Genomic DNA, 22621 nt, shown 5'->3' on the forward strand with positions numbered 1-22621 from the left:
TTAAATAGGTCATGGGATCATGCATGTGTAATGGAGCCGGGAATCCCATACCCGCCAATTCCGGACAAAAGCATTTTTTGAGCGGGAAACCTTAACGCAATTTTTTCATATAATCTAAGATTTCGCTACAACAATCAATATTCAAACGTGACGTATCCCGATTCTGTACCCACCCGGGTTATAACCCGAGAGGAAGTCCTTTATACAACCCTCGCTGCACAAAACGCAGATGCAAGCGATGCGCCGCGGCCATCGCATTCAGTGGTTATCGGTGAGAAGAAAGCGAACGCTTACGGCAGCGGGAGTGTGTCGGCGCCGTTATCACAAAGAGAGCTAGAAAAAGTGCTTGCTCGTGCAGTACGTGATCGGAGAATAGAGCACGTACGGAGTTCTCCTCGAGGAGTCTCCCAAGAGGCTTGGGCGCATATCTGCGACGCGGTGAGGTCCGGGAGAACTGTGGTCAGTATGCTAGTTAAAGAGGAGCCTTTGCCCGTTCTTCTTCCTGTGACGTGTTGTTGATTGGTGGGACTGGATCGCCTCATAAACCGGGAAGGCTTACAGAGGCGCGTAGCAGCTGTTGCTCTGTCCCGGTCCCGTCCGAGAGTGGCCAGGTAGGTTGGTGGCTGATTTATTGAGCTGTATTTCCTACTACCTCATTTAACTTGCTCGGGTGAAAATGGGTGAAAATGAAGAAAAGTGAGAAAAAATATTGAAGAAGTCCGTATTCGGTTTTGAAGAGTGCTTGGGGGTTCTCTGCTTAAATTTTTAAATAGTATAGACACCTAACTTTTGGGTGCGTGTTTTCTTATTTGTAATGATGTGGAAGGCATTATTATGCATGAATCACCACGTGATATTCTCCTACCACGGCTAATTAATTTATAATCGAATTTCTTTCTCGTACTGTTTCGGTTTCAACAACCGACTGAGGCCTTTGACGTCCTCGGTTATAGGTCAGTTATAGGTCACGTGAAGCTTAAAAAAAAACTGCAATATAATCGCTGCTTCTACATTCATGGAGGAAGGCTGGCTTCAGCACTGCGGTGAATTAAAACGATGAAGCAGCAATTACGAGGGGGTACCCAAAAGAAACAGGACTAAATTTTTTGGTCGGCAAAGCTTCTGTCGTACCGCGTTTTGCCACTAGGAGCGCACAGAAATAACATACCAGAGTCAGTAAGCCGAGTGCCGTCGTTGAAGGAGGTCAGACTAGTTTAGGCAGAGTTTTAGAGGGACGACTGTTTTGTGTGAATGTCGTTTTTGCAATGTCTGATTTTCGTGAACAGCGTGCGCCAGTGAAATTCTGATTTTGAAAAAGTTGAATGGAAACTCTTGAAATATTAAGAAAGACGTACAAGGACGATGCTATGGGGACAACTCAAGTGTTCCTGAATCGAATCCTGAATCAAAGCAACAATCATGCCAATGGAAAACTTCAAATTCACCTCGCCTCAAGAAAGCTCGTCAGGTGAAACCAAACCTCAAAACAATGCTGATTTGTTTTTTCGACGTGAGAGGAGTCGTCCATTGAGAATTTGTTCCGCAGGGTCAGACAGTTAGCCAGGCTTTCTACTTGGATGTTTTGAAAAGATTGGGCAACAGTGTGCGGTGGAAGCGGCCAGATTTGTGGCGGTCGGGTGACTGGTTTTTCCATCGTGGCAATGCCCCTGCTCACACAGCCCTGTCTCTACGACAGTTTCGGACCAAAAATGGCATGACCCCTATTCCTCAACCCTCATACTCTCCCGACCTTGCCTCGTGCTACTTTCTTTGTTTCCTAGAATGAAAAAAATAGGTCAATGGAAAGCGTTTCGCTGATGTTGCTGAGGTGAAGAAGAAAACGACGGAGGCACTGTCAAGCATCACAAAATATGAATTTAAACAATGTTTTGAAAAATGGAATGAAAGATTAGACATGCGTATCATTGCAAGTGGGGAATATTTTGAAAGAGATTGAAGGTTTGTGCTTATAATGTGAACAAATAAGTTCAAACAAAAATAAGTTCGGTTTCTTTTGGGTACCCCCTCGTATATCGACGTTTTTCCTTGCCTCACATGCATATAACCATACTTTGGCGTCACAGCCATGCATCGTTCGGCTGTTGAAACCGAACCCGAAACAGCATGACCGAAAAATTCGATTATAAATTATTTACGGTCGTAGCCGAATACCACAGGGTGATTCATGCATAGTAGTGTCTTCCGCATCGTTGTAGAGAATAAAACATGCCACCAAAATTGGGTGTCTTTACTGCTTTAAAGAGGAAAACATCATACTGCCGTACTGCTGAGCTCTTTCCGTACTCCCCCCGCAAGCAATGCGGTAGCAGTCTGGTAAAATGAATACTGGGGCCGTATTCTTCTAAGCTGTCAATTTTGCGTTCTCTATTTCGAGTCTATTCGGTCCTCTCTCAGTGGCCACTGAGATATACCCGCGGCTTTGAAGCATCTGTAGCAAGCGAACCAGCCATTGGGCTGTTGGAGACCGGACCTCAACATTGGCTTATGTTGCATGCAACATGCAGCCAACGGTGAGGTGCATCGCATTGCCCTGTCAACAGCAGGCGACAGGACCTTAGCAGCCAATGGTTAGGCAGCCAAATACCCAATGGCCGGATCGCTGGCTACAGACGCGGAAAGCCGCGGGTATATCTGAGTGACCACTGACAGAGGACAAAATGGACGTGAAATAGGCAGTGTAATATGGGCATCTTAAAGTAAACGGCCCCTGATAACTTCATTGTTATTTATTTACTGTTTGTTCCTAGAAACACTGTTTCAACATCTGCAGTTGTCTGGCTAGTTAATCACCGATAACAGGAGTACTCACATATAGCACTCAGAACTTTCAACTTAAATGTGAGACCTGGTTTCGAGAAATTCAGGATCACTTAGACCTTCTGGAGGCTACTCCATTTTTAGTGTTAAGAAGCGCTAAGCTACTCCGATCAATATTACTGTATTCACCAATTCTGCGCTTACCGTGTCATTACCTCTTACTTGTATTCTCGCATTAGCAGTTAGCTACTCCCCGGATCCTAAAACTGGCCGTTTATGTTGTTGTTATCTACCCTTGTACTACCTGCATGTTTTCCTGTCTTTTTGTTTGTGCTCTTTTCGTGCCTGTGTTCCTGCGTGCTTGTGTTTGCGTTGCACCCAGCCGCCTTATTCGCTTTGTTGTAGCTGCTTATACCGCACTGGCTAATGTTTCTCGTTTTGTATTATGTTTTCTTCCTTTTTTATTGCTATTAATGGTGAATCTGATTGTAGTCTGCTTTTTAATTCGGTCTCATCGTTTTTGCACTCGGAAAGCGTCTTTGTCAGGCGCGGTTCTTCACCCCAACCTACCGCGGTAACATATGCACCGAATGACTAATATGTGCCCCGTCCACAAGAGCTGAACGCTTCTGCGCGCACGGACAGTAGCATCTCTAGGTTACGCTGAACAAAAGTGTATTGTATTTTATTGAATTAAATTGGTGAAACGGTAAATCATTGGTATTATAATGAAAATAGGCTTGAGGGAAAGCATGCGAAAACATACAGCCCTGCACCTTTTGCCATGTCCAACATTCTAGGACAAAAATTTCGGATATTTGAAAATTTTAAGGTACTGTAATGGAAATATTGAAACTAGTGGTCCATTTTTGTAATGTGAACCACCATCTTTCTTTTGAAAGTTTTTCCGTCGCTCGCATCGAGCAGTTAAAACTGCGATAGAAAACCAATGGGGAACGCTTTATATTATAGCAAAAAGTTAACAGCAAAAAAAATGCAAGCCTGCCGGCGGGAGATCTGCGTATGTATTGAATGTTATTGTGAAATCTTACAAAATATGAAAAAAATGCGTTCATAAACTCTTTCCCGTTCAAAAATTCTTTTGTCGAGAATTGTTGGGTATGCACAGAGCCCACAACCTCGACCCGCCGCATGCGAAGTCCCACACAACTTGAGCTACACGGCAACTGGCCCGCGGTAACATTTTCCGTGTGTGAGTTTCAAAACGACAGCTGTATAGAACAAATGTTTTCTTAAGCTTGCAGCTCAGTTTTCGGTTTTTCAGCGCGATATGTGGTAACGCAAAACACAGAGGCGTTGCCCTTGCCAAAGGAATCTTACCCGTAGACGGCAATGAGTCCGGTTATGGGAGCCTTGTGGCCTATAGATATTGCAGCCACCGCAAAATTTTTTTAGAGAGTCCATAGACTGGCTGTAGGTGGTGTCCATAGAGCATGTGGCGTCCTCTTCGTTTTGTCCTGTGTTTCGAGCGCTACATTTTTCGTCATATTCTTTGTATAGTCTATGGACTGCCTATTGCGTTTTTTGCAAAAGTGGGCAGTTGGAGGGGTTAGATAAAGCTACTTTCACTGTTTCGCCCTGGGAGCGCAGGTGGTGTCGTGACTGGGCCCTTCCGAACCTTGGATCGCCCATTGGGATAGAATAACGTTATGCCATAGCCTTAGTTGGAAAGTGCACCTTGGCTCAGTCAAATCGCTCACGCCACAGCCCGAGCCACACCGCACATGTTGTTGTTAAGCCTAGTTTATCGTTTTCTAGCAAGAGCTACATTACGTGCAAGTCTCGCCGTTTCGCCGTGGCACCAGTTTCACTGTGGCCGCTCCGTGACCTTGAGCCGTTGCCTAGCAACCGCCGCAGCTGGCAGACGTAAGGCGGACGCCGCTCGCCGTGCCATCTGGTGTGACGTCGCAGGAGGAGCCGTCGCCGCGGCGTGCTGGCGAAACCGAGTTGCAACAGCTATGCGCATGCTTCGTAGGAGGAGGGGGGTTAGTGCAGCTGTATCTATAGGAGGCAGCTGTATCTATAGAAGGTGGAGCCGTCGGTAGATATGGAGAGTGAGTCGGAGAGGCTGAAAGAAGCCAGGCTTCAACTACAAGACGAAGAACCGGAAATAAAATAAATTCGTCGCACTTTGCTGCATAACAAATGTACAGTTTTAATGTCGCCGCAATTAGACGCAACGGGGGGATAACAACCAAAGCTAAACATTGGACGTAGCCGGAGAGGAACCAAGCTAAACAAAAACGTGTAGTCAAGTTTAACCGCACTCTCGCTACGTATAGCCTGGCCTAGCTGAGCTAAGCCGCTGCCATTTTTTCTCCTCAGATGGCGTCGTCGGGCGCGGCGGTCTCCGCTGCCGCGTCGGCCGGCATGGACTCTCGCCGCAGCTGGGTGGTGCTGGCCTTCCTCAGCTGGTGCATGATGATGTCCACGGTGAGCGTGCGGGCCGCGGGCGTCATCTTCGTCGGACTTGTCGAGCACTTCCACACCAGCCGCGAGGAGGCATCGCTGCCGCTCACCATCCACATGACCGTCCTCTGCTCTGCCTGTAAGCATTATTGGGAAACCAACTCCGAGCTGTGTTTGCAGAAGGCAGGGGGAGTGAAAAACATGGGGAGAAGGTCTAACCTTCAACGCCGGTTGAGTTTTGTTTTAAGCAAATATTTTCGTACATCTGCGAACTCTCGGAGAAAGACGTGGCGGAAATTCTGTTTGTACACCCTAAACACGAATCTTCCTATATGGGAGTTATAGGGAGGGATCTCACAGGCGCCACTGAATGTTGAGGGGGCATCATGATAGCCGCTACACTAAACAAAAAGGAGTAAAAAGAGAGTAAGGTGTTCCCTAGCGCACTCCCTTTTATAAGAGGGAGTGTACTAGAGGGGAGCTTACTCTCTTTTTACTCCTTTCTGTTTACAGTGTAACATTCAGTGGCGTAAGGGAATGCGCTAGAGGAGAGCTTACTCTCTTTTTACTCCTTTCTGTTTACAGTGTAACATTCAGTGGCGTAAGGGAATGCGCTAGAGGAGAGCTTACTCTCTTTTTACTCCTTTCTGTTTACAGTGTAACATTCAGTGGCGTAAGGGAATGCGCTAGAGGAGAGCTTACTCTCTTTTTACTCCTTTCTGTTTACAGTGTAACATTCAGTGGCGTAAGGGAATGCGCTAGAGGAGAGCTTACTCTCTTTTTACTCCTTTCTGTTTACAGTGTAACATTCAGTGGCGTAAGGGAATGCGCTAGAGGAGAGCTTACTCTCTTTTTACTCCTTTCTGTTTACAGTGTAACATTCAGTGGCGTAAGGGAATGCGCTAGAGGGGAGCTTACTCTCTTTTTACTCCTTTCTGTTTACAGTGTAACATTCAGTGGCGTAAGGGAATGCGCTAGAGGAGAGCTTACTCTCTTTTTACTCCTTTCTGTTTACAGTGTAACATTCAGTGGCGTAAGGGAATGCGCTAGAGGAGAGCTTACTCTCTTTTTACTCCTTTCTGTTTACAGTGTAACATTCAGTGGCGTAAGGGAATGCGCTAGAGGGGAGCTTACTCTCTTTTTACTCCTTTCTGTTTACAGTGTAACATTCAGTGGCGTAAGGGAATGCGCTAGAGGGGAGCTTACTCTCTTTTTACTCCTTTCTGTTTACAGTGTAACATTCAGTGGCGTAAGGGAATGCGCTAGAGGAGAGCTTACTCTCTTTTTACTCCTTTCTGTTTACAGTGTAACATTCAGTGGCGTAAGGGAATGCGCTAGAGGAGAGCTTACTCTCTTTTTACTCCTTTCTGTTTACAGTGTAACATTCAGTGGCGTAAGGGAATGCGCTACAGGGGAGCTTACTCTCTTTTTACTCCTTTCTGTTTACAGTGTAACATTCAGTGGCGTAAGGGAATGCGCTAGAGGAGAGCTTACTCTCTTTTTACTCCTTTCTGTTTACAGTGTAACATTCAGTGGCGTAAGGGAATGCGCTAGAGGAGAGCTTACTCTCTTTTTACTCCTTTCTGTTTACAGTGTAACATTCAGTGGCGTAAGGGAATGCGCTAGAGGGGAGCTTACTCTCTTTTTACTCCTTTCTGTTTACAGTGTAACATTCAGTGGCGTAAGGGAATGCGCTAGAGGGGAGCTTACTCTCTTTTTACTCCTTTCTGTTTACAGTGTAACATTCAGTGGCGTAAGGGAATGCGCTAGAGGAGAGCTTACTCTCTTTTTACTCCTTTCTGTTTACAGTGTAACATTCAGTGGCGTAAGGGAATGCGCTAGAGGACAGCTTACTCTCTTTTTACTCCTTTCTGTTTACAGTGTAACATTCAGTGGCGTAAGGGAATGCGCTAGAGGGGAGCTTACTCTCTTTTTACTCCTTTCTGTTTACAGTGTAACATTCAGTGGCGTAAGGGAATGCGCTAGAGGGGAGCTTACTCTCTTTTTACTCCTTTCTGTTTACAGTGTAACATTCAGTGGCGTAAGGGAATGCGCTAGAGGGGAGCTTACTCTCTTTTTACTCCTTTCTGTTTACAGTGTAACATTCAGTGGCGTAAGGGAATGCGCTAGAGGGGAGCTTACTCTCTTTTTACTCCTTTCTGTTTACAGTGTAACATTCAGTGGCGTAAGGGAATGCGCTAGAGGAGAGTTTACTCTCTTTTTACTCCTTTCTGTTTACAGTGTAACATTCAGTGGCGTAAGGGAATGCGCTAGAGGGGAGCTTACTCTCTTTTTACTCCTTTCTGTTTACAGTGTAACATTCAGTGGCGTAAGGGAATGCGCTAGAGGAGAGCTTACTCTCTTTTTACTCCTTTCTGTTTACAGTGTAACATTCAGTGGCGTAAGGGAATGCGCTAGAGGGGAGCTTACTCTCTTTTTACTCCTTTCTGTTTACAGTGTAACATTCAGTGGCGTAAGGGAATGCGCTAGAGGAGAGCTTACTCTCTTTTTACTCCTTTCTGTTTACAGTGTAACATTCAGTGGCGTAAGGGAATGCGCTAGAGGGGAGCTTACTCTCTTTTTACTCCTTTCTGTTTACAGTGTAACATTCAGTGGCGTAAGGGAATGCGCTAGAGGAGAGCTTACTCTCTTTTTACTCCTTTCTGTTTACAGTGTAACATTCAGTGGCGTAAGGGAATGCGCTAGAGGAGAGCTTACTCTCTTTTTACTCCTTTCTGTTTACAGTGTAACATTCAGTGGCGTAAGGGAATGCGCTAGAGGAGAGCTTACTCTCTTTTTACTCCTTTCTGTTTACAGTGTAACATTCAGTGGCGTAAGGGAATGCGCTAGAGGAGAGCTTACTCTCTTTTTACTCCTTTCTGTTTACAGTGTAACATTCAGTGGCGTAAGGGAATGCGCTAGAGGGGAGCTTACTCTCTTTTTACTCCTTTCTGTTTACAGTGTAACATTCAGTGGCGTAAGGGAATGCGCTAGAGGAGAGCTTACTCTCTTTTTACTCCTTTCTGTTTACAGTGTAACATTCAGTGGCGTAAGGGAATGCGCTAGAGGGGAGCTTACTCTCTTTTTACTCCTTTCTGTTTACAGTGTAACATTCAGTGGCGTAAGGGAATGCGCTAGAGGAGAGCTTACTCTCTTTTTACTCCTTTCTGTTTACAGTGTAACATTCAGTGGCGTAAGGGAATGCGCTAGAGGGGAGCTTACTCTCTTTTTACTCCTTTCTGTTTACAGTGTAACATTCAGTGGCGTAAGGGAATGCGCTAGAGGGGAGCTTACTCTCTTTTTACTCCTTTCTGTTTACAGTGTAACATTCAGTGGCGTAAGGGAATGCGCTAGAGGGGAGCTTACTCTCTTTTTACTCCTTTCTGTTTACAGTGTAACATTCAGTGGCGTAAGGGAATGCGCTAGAGGGGAGCTTACTCTCTTTTTACTCCTTTCTGTTTACAGTGTAACATTCAGTGGCGTAAGGGAATGCGCTAGAGGAGAGCTTACTCTCTTTTTACTCCTTTCTGTTTACAGTGTAACATTCAGTGGCGTAAGGGAATGCGCTAGAGGGGAGCTTACTCTCTTTTTACTCCTTTCTGTTTACAGTGTAACATTCAGTGGCGTAAGGGAATGCGCTAGAGGAGAGCTTACTCTCTTTTTACTCATTTCTGTTTACAGTGTAACATTCAGTGGCGTAAGGGAATGCGCTAGAGGAGAGCTTACTCTCTTTTTACTCCTTTCTGTTTACAGTGTAGCGGCTATCATAATGCCCCTTCAACATTCAGTGGCGTAATCGAATGCGCTAGAGGAGAGCTTACTGTAGTGATGCAAAACTATCGATAGTACTATCGATACTATCGATAGTACTATCGGTAGCCGTTTCAATACTACTTCTTTTTATAGTACTATCGATTCTATAAAATCAACCACGCGTACTCACTGCATCCTAAACTTGGCTTCCTGAGTGTGTGGTATGGATGTGATGGTCCGAGTAACGACAGGACTCGCCCGTTTTCGCGGCCTACGCAACAGTCTTATCATCGACAGTTTCACTATCGATAGTCTTGCTATCGATAGCGATACTATCTCTAGTAATACTATCGATAGACTATCGATACTACTATTGATAATACTATCGATAGTCTATCGATAGTAGCACTATCGATAGTTTCAAAAATACTATCGATACTATCGATAGTCAATTTTTCGATACTTTTGCATCACTAGCTTACTCTCTACTCCTTTCTGTTTACAGTGTAGCGGCTATCGTGATGCCCCTTCAACATTCAGTGGCGTAAGGGAATGCGCTAAAGGAGAGCTTACTCTCTTTCTACTCCTTTCTTTCATGAGTGTAACGGCTATAATGATGCCCTTCAGCATTCAGTGGCGACTGGGAGGTTTTCGGAAAACCATTTCATCGCTTGTCGGTGATCTGTGCGTTTATTTTATCCACACAGGTTTTCCAGTCTTCATTTCCGGCTGTCATTTTTTTTGTTTTAAACGGGGGTGTTTTATTTTGGAGTTGACCGTTTCGTAACATTTCTGTTTCGATTGCAACATGTTTGTTTTGAGGAGTATATAACAGGTGACATAAGGCCACGTTACACGGAAGGAAATGATGAATTGTGTGTGCCACGCATGCTCCTGCTGATATCTAACGAACACTAATAACGAAGGAAACAGGAAAGAAGGACGAAAGGCGTTCTACACTGGTCGGAGTGGGGCGGGGTTTTGAGTTATTATTCTTTTTAGAGACTCACCAATACGAGTCAACGACAAGTGTTTAAAAATCTCCATTATTATCAAGCGGCGTGCTTTCTATGACGTTTGCTGCCGATCATAATCGAACTGAAGCTGACAAAACCTCGCTTTCCGAAGTGCGTGTTTAATTTCCTCTGCACTTACCGCTTGCAGCGCTTGTCGGAGGCTACCTGTGCGAGCTCTGCTCTTTCGAGGCGGTGGCTCTGGGCAGCGTGCTGCTCACATCGACATCCATGATGATATGCTACTTCGCGCCAAATATCGACTTCATCAATTTCTTCTTCGGCGTCATTCATGGTACGTTCACACCTGTTTTGCATACGTTTGCGTTTTTTTGGTTACCTCCACACATCGTTTTTCTTTTTTTTCCCGCTGAAGTCTAGGATTCTTGGACATCAGTTTTGAATGTGAGGCAACTGTGGCGTACGGTAAGATACTGTTTTGTAAATATTGAAAGTAATGGCTCCTTCTTCTGACGTGTGGCACAGTATTTCTTTTAAAGGTTGTCCATCGCTCTCACGGAGTAGTTAAGACTGCCATAGAAAGCCAATGGGGAACGTTTTCAACGATAGAAAAAGCGTGAATAGCAAAAAAGAAAAAAATGCAAGCCAGCCGAGACGACACTGCGGATGTATTGTCTGTAATAGTTGAATCTTACTATATATGAAAAAACCGAGTTCATAAACAACTCCCGTTGAAAAATGCGCTCGCTGAGAAGCTGCACGACGACAATAGAGAGTAACATCGTCTTTTGATCTAAACTGAATTTTTTTCATTCATGATTGTTTCCTTAAATTGTGATCATACCCCCCCTCCCCTCCCCCATTCTCTCCAGCCTACTTCTTTTATGTCTATCTGGCTATGCTCAAACGCACGTATTTTCCTTCTTCCGTTCTTGTCTTCTGTTTTATATTCTTGCCTAAACAGCATATTGAGTGATTGTTGTGTTCACGTTCTCGTACAAGGCACATTTATGGCGTACCACGTGGTTGTTCAACCGCGGTAGATGGGTCCTCTTCGTTCACTATTATATCTTTTTTTACCTCCTAGCTAACCGTACAGTACCCCACACCCTCTAAACACAAGCTGCGTGCAAGTCACGGCCTTCGACTAAGGCGGGTCATCGTACTCCTCAGTATACGGTCGAGCCCGCATTTATCCAACCGGGGCATTTCGAGTTATTGGCTACGTCGAACACACAGACTTGAAAATCCTGTGTAAAAACATAGGAAAGTCGCGCAGTATATCAAACTCCAATTTAGACGGACATGTGATATATCGAACGGTGCGCCACGCTCCTGCAGCTGGCGCTTCTCCTGTCTACTTGTTCTTGTAAAACAGCACAACGGGTCGAAGTCAAACAAGGAAGGGACAAAACAGCCCTCAACTAACAAGAGAATGGTTTTATTCAGGACAGCAATGCTTAAAGGGGCACTGAAGAGGATTCTGAACTCGTCTTTTTGCTGCGGGAACTCGATCTACACGTCCTGAGCATTCTTAGAAACTTCGATTTATTGCCCTGTGTGGCTGATTTTCCTAATTAAATCGAATTAACGTCCGGCTCCCGCCTCTTTTTTTGAATTCTCCCTCGTACGGTGGGCGGAGTCGACCAACGCGTGGAGTGCCTTGCAGCCAGCTCCGTGGAGGGTTTGCTTTCGCCTTATTTTGTTTTTTAGGTTTCCGTGAATAAATAGTTTCATTCGCAGATAATATAGCCGCAAAATAAGCCCTTAGACATAAAAATACGCGCGGACTATTTGCTTCTACGGACTACTACGTATTACTCCGCCGATGGCAGAGCAGCAAGCCGCCGCAGGACTGGCTGAAAGGCACTCCATGCGTTGGTCGACTCCGCCCACCGTACGAGGGAGAAGTAAAAAAAAAAGGCGGGAGCCGGACGTTAATTCGATTTAATTAAGAAAATCAGCCACACAGGGCAATACATCGAAGTTTCTAAGAATGCTCGGAAAGTGCAGATTGAGTTCCCGCGGCAAAAAGACGAGTTCAGATTCCTCTGCAGTGCACCTTTAAGTGCACGCTGCTGTGGCAGAAAAAAAACCCCAGAAAAATATAGAAAACATCAAGTTTCACCAAGAAAATCATTCTGAGCCTGCAGAAGTGTGTCGATGCACGTAATCTAGCACCTATCGGTTCTCCTATCGGTGCTCGTAATCTATCACTGGTTAAAGAATGCATCGCGAAAAGACAAGGACAAACGAAGAAGTGGACAGGACTGGCGCTGTGATCATGGTTAAAGCGCCAGCGCCAGTCCTGTCCACTTCTTCGGTTGTCCTTGTCTTTTCGCGCTGCATTCTTTAACCATGATCACCACTTTATTCTACTTTAGATCACTGACCAACAAGCCCAAACAGCCACTTTAGCTCGTAATCTGTAGCACCTACAGAAAAGGCACCTATCGGTGCTTTTCGAACACTTTCGAGTGCGGATAAAGATCAGCTGCGCGGCCTTCGGTACCTGCTGGCAGCTAGCGCTAGCGCAGTCAAACCGTGTGACGTGTTGAATTAGTTAACGTCGGGGTTTCTTGACGGCGGCCTTCGGTCTCTTGTACTCAATGGTGAAGTCAGCCTATAATTAACTGAATCCTAGCGGCGGCCCTCACCTGATACGCATCACTGCCTAAAGCGCTATCGAAACCAATCGTATTCCTTCATTCTTACGCGAGATTATTCTACTTATAGCGCATGTGTAACAGGATTAGAGATCTCATGATAAGCAGTAGCTAGTTCCAAAGAACCGTCCGCTGCGGCGTCGATGCAAAACAAGTTAGGTACAGCCACGCCTAGCGAGTTGCGCGCTGTCAGCATATCTGCAGGTGGCACATCGCTGCGAGAAGCGCGTCATGACTTACAGATAACCTTAATCGTATATTGCCATTTCTTATACATCGAATTATGGATGTATCGAACTATTTGACGATTCCTTTCGAATTCGATAAATCTCAGGTTTAACTGTATACCACCACCCGGTTTCTTTTCCGGGCTGTACCGTGCTACAATACTGCTCTCGCGTTTCTGCAGGCGGCGCAACGTCGGGCATCTTCGTCGTCGCAAACGTGCTGCCGTCTCTCTACTTCAAAAAATGGCGCGCTACGGCCACCAGCATCGTGTGGTCCTCGCAGTGCTACAACGTCTACTTCATACCGCAGCTGGCGAACTACTTTCGCGTGACGTACGGCACGCCCGACCTCTTCCTCCTCATTGGCGCGCTGTGCCTCAACGCCCTGCCAGCCTGCATCGTCATCAAGACACCGCCTTGGGCCCTGAAGGCCAAAGAGCCTCCCGCACTTAGCAGAAACTCTTCTTCTGCCGACAACAACAGCAGTGGTCTCAAGAAGGCAAAGGCCTACGGTGATGGTGTGGCTAGGCGCCAGATTCAAGAAGCCTCAGAGGCGCCCGAAACAGCGAATATGTTGGAGCACAAGTCGCCAGACGCTTCCTCGCCTGTGGCTATTCACAATGACTCCAGGGCCGACGTCAAAGTCATCGCATCGAGCTGCGACGGCTTCGCCATCCGCGACATGCCTCGGGGGCTTAAAGGCATTCGGGACAAGTCCAAGCTGCTTTGGAAGGACACTGCCAGGGCTCTCCTCAGCTGGAGGTTCTACGTGGACAGCTTGTCGTACGCGTTCGAAGTGTACACCATGTCGACGTACTTCATGGTCTACGCCGACATGGCCGTCGACAAGGGACTTAGCGTCGAGAGGGCCGTCTACCTCTTGCACGCGTATTCCACGTCCGACCTGGCCTTCCGCGTGCTGAGCGGCTGGGTGGTGGACCGCAAGTACTTGCCCATCGAGTGTTCCAAGTTTCTGGGATTTGTGATCAGTGTGCTGGGCGCCCAGGCGATAATTCAGTCCACGTCACTCGTGGCGCTCGTTTTCTCATCGCTGCTCTTCGGCTGCGGCACGGGCATCAACATCGGCATCATCGCACCCTTGCTACAACATGACTTCAAGAAGGAGTCCCTCGCCATTATGTTTGGAGGAGCCATGTTCATCACAGGTCTTGTCATCCTCACAAGGCCCCCCGTCGTAGGTAAGAAAACATATGCCTATGGCTTCTACGTTTGTGCTCAGCTTTGCTAAAAAACATCCCAGGAACAGCGAGAGGATCGCCAGGAAACTTATTGCCGGTTCCAGCTTCTGTTATTTTCGTTTCAACCTCACTGACGCCTTTGCGTAAACAGAAAAACAAAAATTAAAGTCGAGGAAGTAAGGAGACGCGGAAAGTATATGTAGGAGTTGGTTTTCGAGGCCGCAATGGTCGGCACTATCTTGCTTGCATAGTAAATGAAGGATTACTCATGGCTGTGTTCACCGTAGATACGAAAAGACGTCGCATTTGCGTGTCTTCTCGTCACCATAGCCGCCTGGGGTGATTAGTTTGTCTCTAGTAGCTTATTCCCGTCAGAATACGACATCGGAATATTAACTATATGACTGTCTTCTTTTTTTTTTCTCGATGTTTCTTGGTATCACGCTTCGAGCGCTTCCGTGTAGAATGTGCCGAGCGTCTATTTTTTATTTCTCTCCCAACCTTTCTGCTTTCGTCCTTCAACTGTTTTATAATACTTTGTCCGTCGTTCTCCCATCTGGCGAAGGCTGGCGTCGGTCCCCTTATGGAAAAATTTTCCAAGCTCTTTCGTTTTTATTTTTAAGCTATTTATCTCCTCCCTAATTACGATTCCAAAATAATGATAGTAACAACAATAATAGTGAGTAAGGTGTATGTATATACCGGCAAGAGATAGAAGTAACTTATCTTTCGGACATCTCCTGCGCACTTAGCGAAGAGCTAAAGCTGTTTAAGTAAAAGTTCTTGCTTTGTTGGCGGGTTAGGCCTAGTTGGGATAAGGAAAACATGGCGAGGAGGTTCGTGTAAAATCCGGCACTTCTACGCTGCTATTGCGCTAGCAAGTCGAATCAGGAAATGCTTGCTGGTTTCACTTCTTTCGCAATCTCCGAAAACCAGATAGGTGATTCAGAGCTGAGCTTTTCCAGGTGAAAGTTGCGAAACCACCGGATATATATTTCGCTCGTATAGACGCGCCATCTCGCTTTTTATTTTTATCCACTGCTGCTTCTGCATTCATTTCTCGCGTTTGTCTGGGACGCGTTTTGCATTGTTCGCGGTTTCCTTAAAGTTGACTTCGTTCGCTATTTCTTTTTTGTGGTTAGTGTTACTTCAAAGCGCACTACTGCAGTCCGCGCTGTGGTTTCTACTGCTTTTTATTTCGTTCCTTTTATACTCCAAATGTTGGCAAAGAAATTGCACTTCTCTTGTGCGTCGACCGGCGAGCGCAGGCCGGGCTCGCTTCCATTTCTGTGGCATATTGGTTTTCGAATTCTCCGGTGTCAGTGCCTCACACATTATAGTCTCCTTATTTTTTTTAAAGGACTATGGATACCTAATTTTATTGCGCGTTTTCTTTTTCAAACGATGCATTAGACATTAGAATACAATGATTACTGTGTGGTATTTTCCTGCAAGCGCTAAATAATTTACATTTGATTTTTTTTCTCTCATGCTGTTCCGGTTTCGGTTTCATCGACCGAACGACGACGGTGACGTCAAGTTGGTGTTTTCGTCATGTGATCAACTAGAAAAGCGGTCATATAATCGCAGATGTGTAGTTTTAATTCACTATGACATTTAATCCAGCCTCTTCCAAGGCATTTAATGACAAAAAATGACCTGTCAGCAATTATATCTGATTTTTTTTATTTCTCACTTGACCTAAACACCAACTATGCGCCACAGCCATCGTTCAAAAAGCTTCGAAAAAAAAAATCATAAATTATTTAGTGGTCGTACACGAATACCACAGGGTGCTCCATGTATACGAATGTCTAACGCATCGTTTGAAAGAAGAAAACACGCAAGCCAAAATTTGGTGTCTATAGTCCTTTAAGGGCGTTAGCGTTACTATTTACGTTTGTCAAGGACGCGTCTGTCTGCAAATTGGCCGCAACAGTAAATCACACTATATCAGACAGCAATAGTGGGCGCGTAGCTCGTCAATTAAAACCTATACTTTCAACACGTTGTATATGTGCCTGTATACCGGCCATCAAAATTGGACCCCCTCCAGGGACCACTGCGCACAGTGGATGACGAAATTGTCAGTGGGTATTAAGTGAGCCCGCAAGCATGCTATAGGAAGAAACGACGGTTGAAAAACGGACGCTTCTGTCGCAGTCCACTGTAGAAAACCAGCACGTCTCTTCGTAGCGAGCACTTGCAGCGAATTTATGGGCGAACTGCGGTACCGGAAGCCTGGCCGCAAAACTCTCGCGCCGGAAGCTCTGCTCCGGATGTATGTATTTTTCGTGGCACTGCAGTTCACTCAAGGCCAAGTCTCAGGGGCATTCGCCAGTAAGCTGTTGAAACTTTGTTGTGACACGAGCCCTGTTTACATGAACCCGACAGGACCGGGTAGAGTCGGTGTCGGGTTAGGTAACTCGCCCCTGATTCGCCCCCATTGGTGTCTACATGAACTCGGTTCAAGCGCGTAAATATCGGAGCGGCGCCTAGCGCCGAAGTTTTTAGAAAGGCGGGTCAAGCGAGTTAACCTAGCCCCTGCAGGCGGGTTAACTCGACTCGCTCTGCCGCTTATCTTACTCGATCCGACAGCGTTTACACGAACCCGACAACTGGTTTTTTACTCGACAAGCAAACTCGACTCGACTCTAGCGAGCCAATGTAATCAGGCTGAGGGTTGGGCCGTGCGCTGATCCAACACGAATTCTGCGGCATGTGTACTGTAGAAGCCCGAACCAAAAACCCTTCAGATTTCGTAGTTTTCTGATGATGCTGTTTAATTACGTGAACGATGTGAATTTGTCGCGTAATCGCGGCCCTGTTTATTTCCTGAAAAGGCCATTCCCGCAAAGTTTAGCAGAAAACGTATGCGAGATCAGATGTTTTTTTTTTTTCTTTGGAAGTGCGAGGTAGCTTTGTTTGGTGTTGTTGCTTTTCTGTTTCTTTTCTAACGCAGTAAGGTATCGATGTCGTTGTAAACAACCAATGTAGTAGCAGTGTGAAGGTGCTCCTGCCTTGAGGGTTTGGCGCACGTGAGGCGACCGTCCAATAAAATGATTACTTTAGAATCCCGGAAAATCTGTCGAAGCGTAACAGGTGGAAAGGACGGGCAAGTTGGCGCCAGGTAGGCTCTTGAAATAACCCATGCCGAGAGCAATGCAGACGAAGCACGTAGGAACTCACATATACAGTGAGTCCTGTTTCTGTCGTTAGAAAAAGAATATTCCGAGCCTGCATCTTTCTTTCCTTCTTTCTTTCTTTCTTTCTTCCTTTCTTTCCTTCTTTCTTTCTTTCTTTCTTTCTTTCTTTCTTTCTTTCTTTCTTTCTTTCTTTCTTTCTTTCTTTCTTTCTTTCTTTCTTTCTTTCTTTCTTTCTTTCTCTCTTTCTTTCTTTCTTTCCTTCCTTCCTTCTTTCTTCGCTATCGCTTTCTGCCTTTGTTCCTACTTGTGCCTGCCATGACTTTGCAATCCTTCATGCCCTCACAAGATAAGCTGTACAAGGGATTTTCGAATTCTACGCTTATATCTCTTCTATCGTCGATTGCAGTTTGGAGCGTCATAAAATATAAGCCGCGTTTCTGCGATCCTTCACGAACAATCGAGTCCCATCGAAAGAAGAGACGCAGTACAATTCTCCCCGCGTCATGCACTGCAACTGATAAGACGAGGCGCTGGCAGCGATTAAGAACGAATGGTCTTAAAAACACTCGGTCTAGGTCTTTTCGCCATGGCTTAGAAGTGCAGTAAATGCTCACAATTTATGGGGCCTCGGAGACGTGCTTCTATGAGAGGAATGTAATCGAGGTCGCGGTGCGAGCACTGCGCGAGAGAGCGCGGCCTGAAATGACCAAACAGCTGAACAGCCTCGAGCAATCATTCTGACACCTCTGCAATCGGGGCTCGTTTCCCTTTACTTGAGCTCAACGTCCTCCGCCCTCTGTATCCGGTTCATGGCGAAATCTGTCATTGTTCTCTCTTTTATTTCTTTTTTTTTTCTGTCAGCCTCCACAGCAGAAATGAAGGCCTGCAAACGAGAATTCCCAGACATTCTTGCAACTGCACTGTGGAGTATTTGGGAGGAAGGCGTCACACTTAGCTCAGCGATAAAGTCATCTTAGCGATCAAGCGTGGTGCGCTTGCTTTGAAGACGTGTATTAAAACGGGACTAACAGCCTCTTTTCGAGAGCGATATGCTGCTCCCGCAGAAGTCCATACATTGAAAATTGCGGCATCTATTTTTGTGTTAAGACAGAGACAATAAAGTGTTGGTAATGTTACAGAGTCGTCTTGGAGGCAAAGTGTGGCGTACCTGTATTGAAGGTGTGTTCATTAGAAAGGGAGTTACAGCCGCTTACTTAGATGTAATCTAGCGACGCTACATCTGACTTAACTGATATTAGAGAACATATGCTGAGATATCTATAGGAAAGACAAAGAACAGGCAGACACGATGTCGCCCCTGTCCTTATGCCTAATCCCAACATTGCCTATGTACCATAACACAACAAAACACAACACTACACTACACTACACTACACTACACTACACTACACTACACAGCACAGCACAGCACAGCACAGCACAGCACAGCACAGCACAGCACAGCACAGCACAACACAACAAAACATGCACGTGCTCGATCAGCTTTAATTAGTGCTTTAAGTGCTAGGTGTCTACCCGTAAATGCGAAGCGCCAAGAACATAAAGATTGCAGGAACTATTTTCTCAGCAGCTTTTCTCAGCAGCTTTCCTCCTCGATTTTCTCAGCAGCTTTTCCTCCGTGACGTATGGATGGATGGATGGATGGATAGGAGCGCCCCCTTTGAAACGGGGCAGTGGCAACCGCCACCGTGCTCAGTTGTCCTTTTTTTGTTTTTTTTGTTCTTTTTTTCTTTCTTTTTCTTTTTTTTCACGTGGTTTGGTGGCTGCCCGGCCGCGCCCAAGGGCTTAACTGAGTGATTGCAATATGCTACGCATAAAAGAAAGAGAGAAACAGGTGCCGTAGTGGAGGTCTCCGGAATAATTTCGACCACCTGGGGATCTTCAACGTGCACTGACATCGCACAGCACACGGGCGCCTTTTGCGTTCCGCCTCCATCGAAACGCGGCCGCCGCGGTCGGGTTCGAACCCGGGTCCTTCGGCTCGGTAGACGAGCGCCTTCACCACTCAGCCACCGCGGCGGGTAACTATAGTTCAATTTCAGGAAATAAATCATTTATGGCTGAGAAAATTGAATTAAACAGTTTTCCCGCCCCTCGATTCAAGCTAGTGACGTCCGCACCAGGGACTGGAGTTCGCCGTTTTGTAGTGAATGGCGGTGTAACATAGCCTCCGGGATCCGAGAAAAACGTACGCAGTTTACTTGCGAAACGAGCCGGTGATGGCGACACCTGTATGGAGTCTTTTATTTGTTTTTTTTTTCAGTTATATTAAGCTCCGTTTTCGGTGACTGGTGTCCTTTTAACCGCGTCGTTAGCTTTTTGTATTTGCCATCAAGCGAGGTTAAACGCTGCGTAGTGCGAGACTGAATGACGCACTCCCAACCTTTACCCAGAAGGATGACGCAATATGCGCATATCGTTGCAGTGCGGCCTTTTTACTGCAGGGCACTTAGGTTTGGAATTTATTGCACGTCCTTCAGTAGAAAAAAACATACCGCAGCGCACGTTCCTGCGCGCATGTGTGCACACGAGATGGGGAAGCAAAAATGAAGAAAAGAACTTGTGTGGTAACGACACGTACCTGTGAATGTAGAAACGTGCTGTGGCGGATTTACAACATTAGCTTCTTTTCTTTATGTAAATAAAATTTTGGTGTTAAACGTCCCGAAGTGACACGCGGGCTATGAAGGATGCTACATAGTAGGGCTACTATGGTTAAATTAGCATGACATGTTTACGCAAAAGGCGTACTGGCGCTAAAAAAAAACGAAGACAACACACACAACAGGACAGGACTGGCGCCAACTTCCAACTAGTTTATTCACAGAAAAAACCACTAAAGAACCACACTGCATGCAAAAAGATACAGACAAACCAGAAACAAGGGGTGATTTAACAAAGATGCACGTGCCAAACGGACCAAAGGAATGATTATAACGCTGCAAGAGACCCACTCAGAAACCTAATCTCTTCTTCTGACAATGACACAGATGGCTTGCTTATGCAGATATCGCCTCTCTGTTTGATGTAATAGGCTTCTATTATTTCACGCTCTAATCTGTCTTTTGATCTTGCAATGAATTTGGTGTTCTCAAAACCAGGACGGCATTTGCAGCTTTTGCAGTGAGTGGCCATGTGGCTGCCATAGCCATTTTTTACAGCAATCTTGTGCTGCCTCACTCTTTCATTGTAGCACTGACCTGTCTGGCCGATATATTCCTTGCCGCAGCTTAGAGGAACAACATACACAACATCAGCCGTGCATTCAGTGGCGCGAATTTGGTGTTTCTTTTTGCACTGCTTAACCTTTCTTACTCTGTTGAAAGTGCAAACGCGTGACAGCTTGCAGGGAGCAGAAAGCACCACGTTGATCTTATATCTGCTGGCCACTTTCTTCAGGTTGTGCGAAAGCCAATATAGGGAATCACCACCGTCGGTTGTTTTTCTTTATCCTTGTTTTTTTGACCCTGTTCTCCCATCAACATCCGCTTGCGCTTCTTAACCAGGTCCTCACTAATGCTAGTGATGAGGTGTTCTGGGTACCCGGCTTGATGAAAGCGTTCAATTTGCGCATCGAAGCTCTGTGCCATCTCATGCTCACACGATTTATCCAAGGCTGCATTCAAGCATGTCGCAACGATTCCGCGCTTAATTAGCTTGGAATGTGCACTACTAAAAGGCAGTAGCTCTTTGCACGATCTCGGGTTGTAGGACCAACAAACATGGCGGTCCTGCTTAAATTGAAGTTTCAAATCAAGAAACTGCAGGCTATTGTTGTGGGGAACTTCATGCGTGAAACGGAGCCCTTTTGATTCACTGGTGAAAATGGTGACTATATCGGCAAGGAATATATCGGCCAGACAGGTCAGTGCTACAATGAAAGAGTGAGGCAGCACAAGATTGCTGTAAAAAATGGCTATGGCAGCCACATGGCCACTCACTGCAAAAGCTGCAAATGCCGTCCTGGTTTTGAGAACACCAAATTCATTGCAAGATCAAAAGACAGATTAGAGCGTGAAATAATAGAAGCCTATTACATCAAACAGAGGGGCGATATCTGCATAAGCAAGCCATCTTTGTCATTGTCAGAAGAAGAGATTAGGTTTCTGAGTGGGTCTCTTGCAGCGTTATAATCATTCCTTTGGTCCGTTTGGCACGTGCATCTTTGTTAAATCACCCCTTGTTTCTGGTTTGTCTGTATCTTTTTGCATGCAGTGTGGTTCTTTAGTGGTTTTTTCTGTGAATAAACTAGTTGGAAGTTGGCGCCAGTCCTGTCCTGTTGTGTGTGTTGTCTTCGTTTTTTTAGCGCCAGTACGCCTTTTGCGTAAACATGTCATGCTACAACCAACTAGCTCAAATCAAAGTATTGCTGGTTAAATTAGCATCCGTGGGGCTCTTCAACATGCGCTGGCATCGCACAGCACACGGGCATTTTTGCATTTTTTGCGCTCCGTCCTGTCTACCTTGTCTTATTGTGTCGTCTATCTGTGCGCATAAAAGAAATCTGAGTATGAACCAACTAGCCCCACAACGCATATTACTGTATTGGTATTGGTTTTCGAGGAAAGGAAATTGCACAGTATCTGTCTCGGATCGCGGCGGACACCTGAACCGCGCCGTAAGGAAACGGAGGAAGGTGGGAGTGAAAGAGGAAAGAGAGAAAGAGGTGCTTGTGAATAATTTCGACTACCTTGGGATTTTCAAAGTGCACTGAGATCGCACAGCACACAGGCGCCTTTTGCATTTCGCCTCCATTTATTTTTTTTATAAGTACGACTGCCGCGGCAGGGATCGAACCCGCAACCTTGTGATCAGGAGCCGAACGCCAAAGCCGTTTAGCCACCGCGGCGGGTTCTTTTCATATTTGAAAGGAATATTGAAATCGCGTGTTATAGTAGCTATAAATATACGAAGCCGCATTAACACTACTTTTTGGGGTAGTTGGTGCATACTTGAATTGGTGAAAAAATAGCGTCAAACCATGCAAACTAGAAGAAAGAACGAATACCCTGTGTCTCGTCTTCGTTCTTTCTTGTGTTTTTTATGGTTTGTCAATGTAAAATATGTGAATATATTAAACTTGCGGCAATGGAAAATAATTAAAAAAGGAAGAAAGAAAGGAAAGCAAGGAAAAAAGAAACAGTTATTGGAAACGCTCCTCGTGTGCATGTCGACTGCAGATAACGGCAAAATCCCAGCAGTGTGAGCGTTGAGGCGTAGAAGAGATGCCGCCGTGGTTCACAAATGTTTCTATAGCCGTCGCGCACCTGCGGAACTATTAAGGTCGCGAACGAAAGAAGAGAAAAATTATTCAGGCCACGCAGCTCGCGCCGGAATAAGAGGAATTCGTTAACGACAAAATACAGGAAAAAAAAAACGCCGAGGTCGAATCCATTAACCCGTTTTCTAGCGCGTATATATTTCTTC

General features: G+C 45.7%; 1 protein-coding gene across 5 annotated transcripts in view; it reads left to right on the forward strand.

The window, feature by feature from the left end:
- Positions 1-22621, forward strand: part of LOC149363621 (putative monocarboxylate transporter 5) — a 106681-nt gene that overhangs the window by 74625 nt on the left and 9435 nt on the right. For 3 of the 5 annotated variants that reach the window (XM_089573607.1, XM_089573608.1, XM_089573606.1), the window contains exons 2-4: positions 5125-5347; positions 10126-10269; positions 13011-14027. In XM_089573607.1, coding sequence (XP_089429733.1) covers positions 5125-5347; positions 10126-10269; positions 13011-14027 — 1384 coding nt within the window. The remainder of the gene's footprint in view (positions 1-5124; positions 5348-10125; positions 10270-13010; positions 14028-22621) is intronic. The other 2 variants (XM_089573605.1, XM_089573609.1) reach the window with 1 other exon arrangement.

The sequence above is a fragment of the Amblyomma mixtum genome, chromosome 2, assembly GCF_055824585.1.
Source record: "Amblyomma mixtum isolate Tamu chromosome 2, ASM5582458v1, whole genome shotgun sequence".
Lineage (NCBI taxonomy): Eukaryota > Metazoa > Arthropoda > Arachnida > Ixodida > Ixodidae > Amblyomma > Amblyomma mixtum.